This window comes from Tachyglossus aculeatus, chromosome 11, assembly GCF_015852505.1.
Source record: "Tachyglossus aculeatus isolate mTacAcu1 chromosome 11, mTacAcu1.pri, whole genome shotgun sequence".
Lineage (NCBI taxonomy): Eukaryota > Metazoa > Chordata > Mammalia > Monotremata > Tachyglossidae > Tachyglossus > Tachyglossus aculeatus.
The window spans coordinates 66,068,726-66,083,317 of record NC_052076.1 but is presented as its reverse complement, the minus strand read 5'-3'; the positions used below and the strand labels follow the sequence as shown (position 1 = coordinate 66,083,317).

Here is a 14,592-nt window from a genome sequence, read left to right as displayed (position 1 = left end):
GATAAATTGTTGTCCAAGTTCACCGAGTTAATGAGTAGAACCAAAATCAGAACTTGGGTCTCTCAATTTCAAGTTCAGGACTACTACATTCTCATTGAATCCTTGTCCTCTCATTCAGAATCTGAGAACAATAAAAGTGACAACATTTCCAAAACAGAAAATGTAGTAATGCCCTTACAAAGTTTTAATAATGCCCTCTGTAGGCCCTTCCAAAGCAGATGACAAGACTTATCATCAAACAATAATTAGCAAGAGTATACCACTAGTAATAGTAATGATGCTGTTTATTAGGTACTTAATCAGCCATATTAATTCGAGCACCTGTGTGGAGAACACTGTACTAAGCATTTTTGAAAGTACAATGTGACAGTTGGTAGACTCGTTCCCTGCCCACAACAAGTTTACAGACTACTTGGTGCAAAGCCCTGCACGAAACACTAGGTAAGAATACAAGGGCACCGATTAAGACATAATTTAGTAGTAGGGGGAAGGAAAGATAGGGTCCAACAACAATAAGAATAGCAGTACCGTTGAAGACATAGCCCTCAGGCTGTAAACTGTCATCGGTCCAAAGAGTCACTGTTTTCTTCCCAATTTTCTGTCTTCCACCTTCTCAAGCAGGGCTATGGGTGGAATTAGTCACATCACTATTAATCAGCAGTACAACGACAGCAGACTCTTTTTTAAAAGGAAAAGAAACCTGAAAAAATAGAGCACAATAAGTGGGTAAGGAGGCACTACCGGCACACTGTTAAGGATTTTGAATCTGCATTCAGATTTCTCTCTCCCATTCAGAAACCTTCAGATTGGGAGCCAAAACAAGTAATGTGCAATTCAGAGGCAAATGGGGACTGTTAGTACAGATTGTTCAACTAAAGATCTTTAGAGTCAACATTTGTTTTCACAAGCAATGTAATTTCTTTTTCAGATTTATTTGAGATTCTTAGACTACCAAATGGAACACTCGAATGAATGCAAGAGGAACTTTGTTGCTGTCTATGATGGAAGCAGTTCCATTGAAAATCTGAAGGCAAAATTTTGCAGCACGGTAGCCAACGATGTGATGCTACAGACAGGGATTGGAGTGATACGAATGTGGGCCGACGAAGGTAGCCGGCTTAGCAGGTTCAGAATGCTGTTTACTTCCTTTGTTGATCGTAAGTAGATAGAACTTTTCTTAGAATGGTGCTTACTAGCAAGCTGCATTAGGATGGTAAAATCTCCCCATGATAAACAGTGTTCAAAATAGTAAATTCATGTGCACAGCATTGTTTCAAATCATTGAGTAATTTATCTTCTCTAACTAATGATTTGTAATTGTTATGTATTCATCCATGAAAACAGTCAATAATTCTGAAGAAGTTTACATAACTAGAATAAATCCACGTGACAGAGTCACTTCACGCCTACCCAGTGCAGGTTGCAGATGTGGTTAAAATAGGATAACTCAACTAAAGGAATCGATATAGAATAGTAATCCATGTACTTGTCTTCTCACCAGTTTCAGAATACTAATATCTCCTTACTACTAGAACAGGTATGATACTAAAATAATTAGAATAACCATAAAAGGAGTAGAAGATATGTTCATGAATGTATACCAATCTTAATGCGTTTCCTTTTGTGGCACACTTCCTGGGGGCTCCCTGCATAGCGAGCGTTGAGACAGAGCTGTTATGTCAGCAGTGATTCCATTTCTTGATTGACTGGCTGATTTTCATAAGCAATGTGGATAGAGAAGTTTCCAGCATCTTCCTCACCCGTCGAGGTTTTGGGTGAGCTGAAAGACAAGGCTTCTGAATCAGTGAGGAGACGGAAGTACTGTAGAGTTGTCATAATGCAATTTCTGGACTTCTTCCTCATTAATAATTCCTTAACTGTACATATTTTATTTTCCAGTGCACTTTTGCATCATTATACAGTTTTTTCAATAGTATTTATGTGCTTACTATATAGCAGTGTACTAAGCATTCATTCATTCAATCATACTTATTGAGTGCTTACTGTGTGCAGAGCACTGTACTAAGCGCTTGGGAAGTACAAGTTGGCGACATATAGAGACAGTCCCTACCCAACAGCGGGCTCACAGTCTAGAAGGGGGAGATTGAAGTGGGGAGAGACAGGAGGATGGGAGATCAGAGAGGAGGCTGATGCAGTAATCCAGTCGGGTGAGGATGAGAGATTGAACTGGTTTAGGTGGAGAGGAAAGGGCGGATCTTGGCGATGTTGCGGAGGTGAGACCGGCAGTTTTTGGTGACAGCTTGGATGTGAGGGGTGAACGAGAGAGCGGAGTCGAGGATGACACCAAGGTTGCGGGCTTGTGAGACGGGAAGGATGGTAGTGCCGTCAACAGTGATGGGAGAGTCAGGGAGAGGGCAGGGTTTGGGAGGGAAGACAAGGAGTTCAGTTTTGGACATATCGAGCACTGAGATAGATAACTGGGTTGGACACAGTCCGTGACCCACAAGGGGCTCACAGTCTTAATCCCCATTTTACAGATGAGGTAACAGTCACAGAGAAGTTAAGTGACTTTCCAGGGGTCACACAGCAGACAAGTGGTGGAGCCGGAATTAGAACCCAGGTCCTTCTGAGTTCCGGGCCCATGATCCATCCACGAGGTCACCCTGCTTCTCTTTTGGCTTTGCAATTTCAAGTAGCAGTATGACTGGTGCTAGATTGCGCAGCAGATCTAAGCAGAGTCTGTGAGCCCGTTGTTGGGTAGGGATTGTCTCTATCTGTTGCTGAATTGTACTTTCCAAGTGCCTAGTACAGTTCTTTGCGCACAGTAAGCGCTCAGTAAATATGATTGAATGACTGGAACAAGAATCCAGGTCCCCTGACCCCTCCTGACCCCCTTCCCAATAGGCCTCACTGTTTGGCTTAATAGAGCAACGACAGATCTTTTGACCACGGGTTTCCACTTATACTGCTGAATTTATAGGTAGGTCATCCTAAGGGATGTATAAGTATCACCACCATCATTATTTTGAGGTGATAGATAGTTTGTACCCATTACAGAAACAAATGCCTTTGGGTTTTTTTTGTTTTGTTTGTTTAATAGTATTGCTAAGTGCTTATTACGTGGCAGGCACTATACTAAACACTGAAGTAGATAAGTTAATCAGGTTGGACACAGTCCGTGTCTCACAAGGGACTCACGGTCTTGTCCATTTTACAGATGAGGTAACTGAGGCACCGAGAAGTAGTCACAGCTGGTAAGTGGTAGAGCCAAGATTAGAACTCAGGTCCTTCTGACTCCCAGACCCAACAGTGCTCCAGCACTTAGAACAGTGCTCTGCACATAGTAAGCGCTTAACAAATGCCATCATTATTATTATTATTATTGACTAGGTCATGCTGTTCCTCAAAACATTATTAAAATAATAATAATAATGGCATTTGTTAAGCACTTACTATGTGCAAAGCACTGTTCTAAGCGCTGGGGGCAGATACAAGGTGATCAAGCTGTCCCACGTGGGGCTCACAGTCTTAACCCCCATTTTACAGATGAGGTAACAGGTTCAGAGAAGTTAAGCGACTTGCCCAAGGTCACACAGCAGATATGTGGCCGTGCCAGGACTCGAACCCATGACCTCTGACTTCAAAGCCCGTGCTCTTTCCACTGAGCCCCGCTGCTTCTCATAAAATCTAAATCAGTAGCTGGTTCAGGGCCAGAGAACTGAAGTGAATTGAAGTGTGTTCAGGCCCCAGACCCTTTTTATTTGTTTTTTTTTTTCAACCAAATAAGCCTCGCACTGGTTGAAAAAAACGGCAGTTACCTCAGAGCAGCACTGTGATAATCACCTCCACAAACGGTTTCACTTTAAGTGAGGTTGCCAAATAGCTAAGAGAAAAACCCGGGGAAGCGGCAGTATGGAAGTTTCCCTTTGCCCTAGGGCAGGATGCGTCACCACCAACATTTCTCTACAGTCAGCAGCAGTGTTAACCTTGGAGAAGCTGCGTGGCTTAATGGGAAGAGCCCAGGCTTGGGAGTCAGAGGTCATGGGTTCTAATCCCAGCTCCGCCGCTTATCAGCTGTGTGACTTTGGGCAAGTCACTTAACTTTGCTGGGCCTCATCTGTAAAATGGGGATTAAGACTGCGAGCCCCACGTGGGACAACCTGATTTACCTTGTCTCTACCCCAGCGCTTAGAACAGCGCTTGGCCCGTAGTAATCAATCAGTCGTATTTATTGAGCGCTTACTGTGTGCAGAGCACTGTACTAAGTGCTTGGGAAGAACAAGTTGGCAACATATACAATCATCATCATCATCAATCATATTTATTGAGCGCTTACTGTGTGCAGAGCACTGTACTAAGGGCTTGGGAAGTACAAGTTGGCAACATATACAGACAGTCCCTACCCAACAGTGGGCTCACAGTCTAAAAGAATAATATTGGCATTTATTAAGCGCTTACTATGTGCAAAGCACTGTTCTAAGCGCTGGGGAGGTTACAAGGGGATCAGGTTGTCCCACGGGCTCGCAGTCTTAATCCCCATTTTACAGATGAGGTAACTGAGGCACAGAGAAGTTAAGTGACTCGCCCAAGGTCACACAGCTGACAATTGGGGGAGCTGGGAGTTGAACCCATGACCTCTGACTCCAAAGTCTGTGCTCTTTCCATTGAGAACAAGTACCATTGTCATTATTATTGTCATTATCCAGGGAAGGCTCAACACCACTACCATTTCCGCCACCTGTTCCACCCAGGGCCAGGGTTCCTACCAGAAAGCAGTGCCACTCTGAGCCCGCTACAAACCCTTAGGCCAGGACTTCTGCCTAAAACCATACTTCTCTGCTTGGTTCCCTCGCCATGAGGCAGCTTTACCTTTGCCAGGAATCCCAAGCTTGAACTGCAGTCAGTCAATCGAATTTATTGAGTGATTACTGTTTGCTCAGCACTGTACTAAGTACTTCTCTTCACATGCCATCAAGTTGTCTCTGACCCATAGCGACTCTGTGGACACACCCTCTTCAGAAAGTCCCATCTTCTGTCAAAGTCATTCTGGTATGGGTATTAGCCTTGACTCCTCTCTCTCTCATTCAACCCTCGTAATCAAGCCATCACTAAATCCTCCATCACTATATCCTGACAATTCCACCTTTTCGACATCACTAAAATCCGCCCTTTCCCCTCCCATCCAAACTGCTACCACGTGAATCCAAGCGCTTATCCTGTGCTGCCTTGATTACTATTTCAGCCTCCTGTCTCTCCCCACTCCATTCCATATTTCACTCTGCTGCCAGGATCAGTTATCTGCAAAAACATTCAGAACATTTCCTCACTCCTTAAGAAACTCCAGTGGTTGTCCATCCCCCTCCAAATCAAACAAAAGGTCCTCACCATTGGGTTTAAATCACTCAATCACCTTACCCCCTCCTACCTCACATCACCTGCTATAACTCTCGTACTATAACCCAGCCTACACACTTCGCTCCTCTAATGCTGACTTTTTCACTGTACCTCAGCCGCATCTTTCTCACTGCCAAACTCACCCACATCCGGCCTCTGGCCTGGAATTCCTTTCCTCCTCAAATGCGACAATTGCTCTTTCCCCCTTCAAAGCCTTATTGAAGGCACATCTTCCCCAAGAGGCCTTCTCTGACTAAGCCCGTCTTTCCTCTTCTCCCTCTTTCTTCTGCGTCGCCCTGACTTGCTCCTTTCATTCATCCTCCCTCCCAGCCCCACAGTACTTACATATATATCTTTAATTTATTTATTTATATTAATGTCTGTCCCCCCCTCTGGACTGTAAGCTCACTGTGGGCAGGGAATGTATATGTTTACTGTTATATTGTACTCTCCCAAACGCTTATTGTAGTACTCTGCACCCAGTAAGCACTCAATATATGCAATTAAATGAATCTTCCAAAAGCCTCTGTTCTAAAAGAGGTGCCTGACTTGTAATTGCTGAGCATCAAGCGTGTTTGGTGCTGCTGTCTCTCATCTGTTCACAGCTCCGCCACATCTGACTTTAAAATGATTCTTTAATTTCTTTTCCCCGTTCCTTCCCCACTTCAAGCCATCATTCAGCAGCTCTTTGGAAATGAATACACATTCCTGTGAGCTCATTGTGCACAGGGATTGTCTCTCTTTATTGCTGGATACTACTTTCCCAAATGATTAGCACAGTGCTCTGCACACAGGAAGCGCTCACTATATACGACTGAAGGAATGAATATATAGACAGTCCTCTGATTTACAACCCAATTGATTTCTGAAAATTTGCCTTCATAAATTGAAATGTAAGTCAGAATAAATTTTCTCAAAAGATCAATATTATAAGCAGGGGATTGGTGCCCAAACTTAGGTTGGGTATCCTTTTTACCAAATTTTTATCAAAATTACCCAAAATTGTATACTGAGCCAATTGTAGGAGAGTATAGTAGCTATTGATGTGTTTACTGTGAGTCACAGAAATTCCACAATAGAAGAGCCAACTTTTAGTTCGTCGGAAGTAAAATGGACTTCATGTCCTCCCTGTTAACTCCCCCTGGCAATCAGGTAACTTCCCCTCTCCCTACCCCACATTCCAAACTTTTTCCCCATTTCCCTCTCCTCCCTGCCATGGCCGGCTGCTTTAAAGTTGTTCATCCTATCTCCATAGCTCCCATGAGCCCCGTTTCACCAATGATGCCTCTGGAGGCTAGTCTTGTGAAATTGAAGCTAATAGATTGTAAATCTGAAGCAAGGGTATACATTTAGAAATGTAAGTGCCATTTGTCCCCACTTGAATAATATCTTTCTAAAACTAGCTAAGTGTTATCTAAAATTTAAAATGACCTTTTCATTGTTCAAGTATATGGCTCTTTTAGTTAATGTGAATTGTGTAATCACTCTGGAAGCATTCTTGTATTCCTATACACTAACATGCTTCCTGACCTCTTTAACTATTTGGATTTGAGTTTTAATGTAAGAGCAATAAGAAGTGAATTTTATTGGCCAAATGTATTTGTCAGAGGGTTTTACTGAATAAATCACGCTAGATGATTAGAGACCAGTTAAAGCATGAAATAGCTTCCATTTTCTCAAGCTCTGGTATAGAATAGTTAGCACTACATCGCTACTATAACTGATTCTTTGTTATAAAGAAGGCAGATAAGGAGATAAAGGAACAAATAGGATGGAACACTTGCCTTAGGGGAATAAATCAATCTAATAAAATTTCAACCTTTGAATAAATCCTCAAAGTGATCAGGCAGAAAAAAGTACTGAAAAGGCTTAGGTTTCAACAAGTTCTGCACTAGTGACTTATTTAATTCTCCTTGCCGGAGAAACATTTAGTTCTATCCAAAAACAGTTCTGCCTTTTGGGTCCTCCCAGGAGATATATCTTGCCTGTGTGATTGCTCAGTCTCTTAGGAGGAGCCAAAGTGACTACCTCAGTATTCTCTTGGGATGCCGTTTAACTTTATATCTCAAGGAAGGGAAATCTGGTTAGGAAAAAGACTGCATATTACAATTGTAAATAATTAATATTTCCTTCTGTCTTCCAATTTTTCTTTTGTCTCTAACTGGAATGTTAAACAGTCTTATTTGAGTGCTTACTGTGTGCAGAGCAGTGTACTTAGCACTTGGGAGAGTACAATATAACCGAGTTGGTTAGGGAGACACGTTCCCTAACCACAACGAACTTACAGTCTAGGAGGATATATAGGTTCCAACATGGAACTTAACATCCTAATTTTCTTAAAGGGTTAGGTGCTTTTTAAACACAGACTTGATTGATGTGACTCTTAAATTTGAAACTTGGACAGTGGTTTTCTTACCCCAGAAATATTTCTACCTACATTCTCCTGGAATCAAGGAAATTTGAGTCTGGAATATCAGATTTTTGATTTTGATTTCGATTTGATTCCCTGGTATTTTCAATTGTGGTTGCTTGAACGTGGCCTTTCTCTTCCAATCCTGTTTGTGCTTTAGAGCATCCAGCTCTCAAAATAGTTTATACAGTAGCAACAAGGTTCATAGCAACCCCAACTTATTTGGTAAATCCTGGCAACCCCGGTCTTTGGAACCCCCCACTTTATTAGGTAAAACTAAGCAAATTCACAAAAGCAATGTTGAATCAATCTCTCCTTTTGGATTATTTCCTGGAAATAAAGTAGTATCCATTGAGAACTGAATTAGGACATAATAGTATTCAGTAATATCATCAGAATTAACTGTGTACTTATTGTGTTGGATGCATAGAACGAAAGTAGAAGACACAGTTCCAGTGTCTTAGAAGCAGTGTGGCTTAGTGGAAAGAGCACAGGCTTGGGAATCAGAGGCCGTGGGTTCTAATTCCAGCTCCTCCACTTATCAGCTGTGTGACTTTGGACAACTCACCTAACTTCTCTGTGCCTCAGTTATCTCATCTTTAAAATGGGGGTTGACTGAGAGCCCCATGTGGGACAACCTCTTAACCTTGTATCTACCCAGATACAGTTCTATCTAGAACAGTGCTTGGCACAAAGTAAGTGCTTAACAAATACCATCATTATTATTATTATGTTATTATTATTATTATTCCTGTCCTTGTGGGGCTTGCAATCTAAGGAAGAAGATAGGCAGATATAGACTGGGTGCATATAATGGGAATAAAAGAGAAAGGCATAGATTTCTTGGTAGCAAAGTAAGCAGAAAATGAATGACTGAGTATAATAATAAACATCAGTGTTGTGTGTGGCCAAAGGAATTAATCTTCAAGGAGGTGGGGATTAGTCAAGGAATGCCTCTGTAAGAAGGTGTCCTTTAGAAGGGCTTTGAAGGTGGGGGAGGATGTGTGACAATTAAAAGGAAGAATACGGGCATGGTAATAACAGTAATAATTATTATAATATTTGTTAAGTGCTTACTATGTGCCAAGCACTGTTCTGTTAATCAGGTTGTCTCACGTGGGGCTCACAGTCTTAATCCCCATTTTACAGATGAGGTAACTGAGGCCTAGAGAAGTTAAGTGACTTGCTCAAGGTCAAATAGCAGAGCTAGGATTCAAACCCATGTCCTCTGACGCCCAAGCCCGTGCTCCTGCCACATGATTCTTCTCTCGACTTGTCCTGGAGGAGTTTGTGATCTGAAGGAGAGTCAGGCAAACGATCATGCAATTTGAGGAAAAAGTTCTAGCATCTAATGAGAGAAATTTATACCAAACTACCCTATTAACCTCACAAGTTAATGCAATTTTCAACCATACCTTGCTAACTATGGGTGTATTGCACAGATTGGGAAGATCTGTCTCCACATATCCCAAGGGATTGGCCCCTTCTAGTTTCAATTCTGATGCTTGGTTTTCCAAATCTATTCTTTTTACATAGGACATCTTTGAACAAATATATTGCCTGTTGTTTTTTACAAAAAAAATACAAATTCTTTTTAGAGTTTAGTCCTGGCTTTAGTGAATCGTGAAGCTAATTAAGCAAATTATGTTGTCCCATTTGGTGTAATATAGCTTGGATTAGTTTAGTGCCAACATCCCTTTAAGAATTTAGAAAGCATTCATGTAACAGAGCATTCAGGTGCTCTTGGGGAATCATGGGTATAGCGACCATTATAGTGACATTATGTAAAAATAGCCCCATGGTTCAAGCCATTATAGTTTATGATGGGCCAGTAATAAGAGGAGTGATTTTACTAATCCTGTGAAACTGAGGGGAAGCAGGATTCATGAAAAACATTTGTGCATTATAAACTTTTAGTACTTACCTGTTAAACAGACACGTCTGCCTTATGCTATTTTACACCAAAATGATCAGTGCAACCCTTTAATCTCCGAAACAACCATATAGCAGCAAAAGCAAAAATGTTCCCAAATTAATAAAATGTTTTCTAGTACTTTAGTGCCTTCTACCTTTCTTGCAGTAGAAGCCTTTTAGTATAATAACCACAGGAACTGCCCTTGTTTTATGTAGTAATGGGTTACTAATCGGAATGCTCTGTTGATTTTCTTGGCAACTCAAATCATTTTCTGTTTCCCTGCAGCTCCCTGTTCAAGCAGCACTTTCTTTTGCCATAGCAACATGTGCATCAATAATTCTTTAGTCTGCAATGGTGTTCAAAACTGTGCATACCCTTGGGATGAAAATCACTGTAAAGGTGAATATACTGTGAAGTTGAACCTTATTTATGAGATTGCTTCTTGCCTTCCATGAAGCGAGTCATAATTTTGTTTCTAACTGCATTTGAATACAGCTACTGTGCAAGTCAGAAAAGTGGGTTCAAATTTCAATTTAAAATGAAAAAAAAAATCATATCTACGTTACATGGGGTGGCACAAATGAGGGTTACTGTCTTGTAGGTAAAACAATCTAATTCTAATGACATTTAGAAATTAGGAGACTCCACTTAGTGTCACCATCTACTATAATAATAATAATAATATGGTATTTAAGTGCTATGTGCCAAGCACTGTTCTAATTGCAGAGTAATTATAAAAGCAGTTATCACTAACAATTTCATCTTTGTAAATCATACAGAAACGATACTGGGGTTCAGTCACCATCAAATAATAGTTACTGATGGATAGAATATTGCAGAATTTTTTTAAAAAATCTATTGAAGACTACTTTTTCCATTTAATAAGTTTTATCACCAGAGATTTTTGCTCAGGCATTCCCTTCATTGGCAAGTGCTTTCGGGAACATACCTGACTTACAACACTTTAACCTGCCACCCCACAGCAAGATCAAGCCTATGCAGGCCAATATTAGTGTAAAAATAATTTTCTCACGACTACAATTTTTCACATTTTTCTCTATGAATAAGTACTTTACATATGAAAATGTGCCATATTCTACTGCCATCTTGTGTAGTTGATATGAAGTGCTAGCATATCATTTCCAAACATTTAATTCTCATTATGTCACTTGAGATTCAGCCTGCGTGTAGCAAGTGGACCGAACCTGGCCCTCTGTACAAAACCTTACCAAGATTGAAAACTGTGGGCAGATTTTAAAAAGTCAGCGACTTTTCCAGCAAAACACCAATCTTTTCTTCCTATAGCAATTCTCAGGAAAAATTCAGCCAATGGTAGAAGTAGTAGTATTTATTAAGTGTTCTGTTATCTTAAATGGTATTTGAGTGCTTACTGTACGCAGAGCACTACTCTGTTGGTAGATACGTCCCGGCCCACATTCATTCATTCATTCATTCAATCGTATTTACTGAGCGCTTACTGTGTGCAGAGCACTGTTTAAATAACTCATTAAGTTAAGTATTGGTAAGAGGCAGGAGGACACTTGGATAAAACAAAACACATCATGCCGGATTAAATGTGCCACAGATGACATAATTTCCTAATCAGGTTTTTAAATCAAGGTACCTACAAGGTATGTGGAGCATTTTTAACACCATTAAACAAAATGAGCTAGGTACAGAATAAAGGATCCCTATTCTGAAGGAATTAAAGGAAGGAGAACTAAATAACACAACACAGTGTGTTATGTGCTTTGACCTTGCAACTTAAGCTTGATATACGCTCCCGAACCTTAAGTTTCTTACACTTTAAAGGGGGAGAAAAAGAAAATAGTTCTATCATCTATCATCATGTTGTGAGTGTTCAAAAAACAAGCAGCATACAAAATGAGTCCCAGGAGAACAAATACTTCAGACCAGCAAAGATAAATAGCGAAGGGTTTTCTTTTTTAAGAGCTACTCAGCTCCAACCACCAATAAAGCTAGTAGAGGCATCATCTCCGGTCACTAATTCCTAAACTATGGAATTTTATATTCAAGACATTGGCTCTTGGGTAGAAAAAAGACTGACCAAAGCAAAAACTCTAGACTCATTCAGTCATTTAAATTCTACAATTTACAAGTTCACAGAAATTCCTTCAGAATGGGGATCCTTTATTCTGTATGTAACTCATTTTGTTTAATAGTGCTAAAAATGTTCCATATACTTCATAGGTACCTTGATTTTTTAAACCTGATTAGGAAATTGTCATCTGGGGCGTATTTAATCCAGCGTGATGTGTTTAGTTTTATCCAAGCGTTCTCCTGCCTCTTAGCAATACGTAACTAAATTACCCAATCTTTGGGACAAGGTTTGCATGAATGGAACCTGACACGATCAATATCTTTCTTTCCAGAAAAGAAAAAGGCGGGGCTATTTGAACAGATCACCAAAACCCATGGAACAATCATTGGCGTCACATCTGGGATTGTTTTGGTCCTTCTCATAATTTCTATCCTAGTGCAAATCAAGCAGCCCCGCAAAAAAGTCATGGCTTGCAAAACTGCCTTTAACAAAACTGGCTTCCAAGAAGTGTTCGATCCCCCTCACTATGAACTGTTTTCACTGAGGGACAAAGAGATTTCCGCAGATCTGGCCGATCTGTCGGAGGAACTGGAGAACTACCAGAAGATGCGCCGTGCTTCTACTGCTTCTCGATGTATTCACGACCACCACTGTGGCTCCCAAGCCTCCAGTGTCAAACAAAGCAGGACCAACCTCAGTTCCATGGAACTTCCTTTCCGTAATGATTTTGCACAACCTCAGCCAATGAAAACGTTTAATAGCACCTTCAAAAAGAGTAGCTACACTTTCAAACAATCACACGAATGCTCTGAGCCGGCCATAGAAGACCGAGTGATGGAAGAGATCCCCTGTGAAATTTACGTGAGGGGGCGAGACGATTCTGCACAAGGATCCATGTCCATTGACTTCTAATCTTCTACCAGAGGTGAAATTCAGGCATGTGCACGTAAATGCACAGCACACACGGGCCAAATACTGCCTCCTTTTTTCCTTTTGGCTTCATTCCACTTCTTTTACCCCCTCAGAAATACGAGGTACTAGTAACTCTTGTAACGGTGAAGTTTTTGCTCTCAGGTGGCCTGGCTAGTTTGAACAACAAACTGAAGGTTTCTCATGGATGCCTAAAGATGGATAATATTACTTTAGTAGCCATATCAGTAAGTTCTAGTCTTGCATTCGCTCTCAGCTTTTCAGAGCCTTCCTTCATCTTTTCTCTAAATGCCATCTTGTTTTCAAGCTAGTCATTTTAATAGTTCAAATGCTTAACTATGTAAAAGCAATTCATGCACTTACACATCTTTTGATAAGGACTGTCGGTACAGAATTTGTCAAATTACAGCTTGAGTTATTATGGTAAGTGCCAATTAAGACCCAAGAATTACGTTGGATCCATCTGTTTTCTTCTTGACTGATTTCTATACTGCTGCCATTTAATTCCTTAGCCTGTGATTTCTGTGAGAAGTAAAATGGTTTATTGCATTTTGATGGTATTTATCAGTTATACTATAGCTAAATACTTTAGAACCTTGAGATACATAAGCCTTTACATTACCTTAGTTGGAAATTCAGAAACCAAAATGAAGTGGTTCACCTGCTTTACAATTTCAAACACTGGCTTGTTCCCAGCGCTTGACCCCACCTATGCTAGTGGTGGATTTTAACTTCCTCTGTTGTATAGATAGTGTTAACATTTTTTTAGAAGATCTATACGTTCCCCCAATCTATGTTCTTTTTTTTTTTTAAAAAAAAAGCCCTTATTCCACATATTTATTTTTCTTCTGGTATGTAATAACCAAGTTTTCTGAGGAAGGAACAGGGAGGTATTGTAACTATACCTGTCACATTTTCTTTTAACATTGATTTTGACCTTTCTATGGTAGATGGAAATAATTTATAAACATGCCATAAAAACTCCCATTGTATTTTTAAGGTTTTTTGATATAGTTTGTTACTGTACATACTGTTCATTAAATCAGGACTTGAGATTTGAGGCAAGTTTGTTTCAAGGTTCCCATTAACAGCTTTGTGTGCTAACATGCTGTGACAGCTGTGTATTGTAATCAGTTGTAAAGAACTTGAAGATTGTACATTAGATTTTTTTAATTCCTTTTTAATATTGTTTAGCTTGTGGGAGCTAATTACTTTTTTTACTAAGTGTGACATTTATAGTTCCAAGTTACTGCACGTATCTGGTATTAAAGATGTATGTAAAAAGTTGATTCCCAAATCACGTTCTGTGTAGCACTGCTTGGGGCCTGGATCTTGAGGTACTTTCCTGCAGAAAAGTTTTATTTTTCAGAACTATAAAATTCCAGGCCTGTCATACTTTTAAACTGTAGAAGAGACTATTAGGTTCTATTGTTAATGCCCATTAAAGTTACATGAAATGGGATTTAAAATAACACTCTTTATCAAGCAGCTTTCCAGTAATTTCCATTACATTTTTGTTTTTCTTTCCTTTGAGGCTGGGGTCGATTCTACTATTAAGGGTACTTGTATATAAGAAATACATTTAAAGGTAATTTGTGACACCAATAAGCTGATTTTGAAAGTCAAATTTTAGCTAGTACCCAGAAACTATTCCCATCCATGCACTATACCCATTCATTCATTCATATTTATTGAGCGCACGCTTACTGTGTGCAAAGCACTGTACTAAGTGCTTGGGAAGTACAAGTTGGCAACATATAGAGACGGTCCCTACCCAACAACGGGCTCCATGATGAAGGCTGATACAATTATCTCTATTTCTGAACTCCAAATAATCAAAAGGACTTGCCCAAGTAAACCAAAATAAGCAGATGGGATTAGATAGCAGGCCCTTGCAAATAAAGATTTGTATAAACAGAT

General features: G+C 40.2%; 1 protein-coding gene across 1 annotated transcript in view; it reads left to right on the top strand.

The window, feature by feature from the left end:
* NETO2 (neuropilin and tolloid like 2) overlaps positions 1-14,389 on the top strand; it is a 34,660-nt gene extending 20,271 nt beyond the window's left edge. The window contains exons 7-9 of the mRNA XM_038753470.1: positions 929-1,157; positions 9,966-10,079; positions 12,074-14,389. Coding sequence (XP_038609398.1) covers positions 929-1,157; positions 9,966-10,079; positions 12,074-12,654 — 924 coding nt within the window. The 3' untranslated portion in view covers positions 12,655-14,389. The remainder of the gene's footprint in view (positions 1-928; positions 1,158-9,965; positions 10,080-12,073) is intronic.
* Positions 14,390-14,592: the final 203 nt, after the last annotated feature.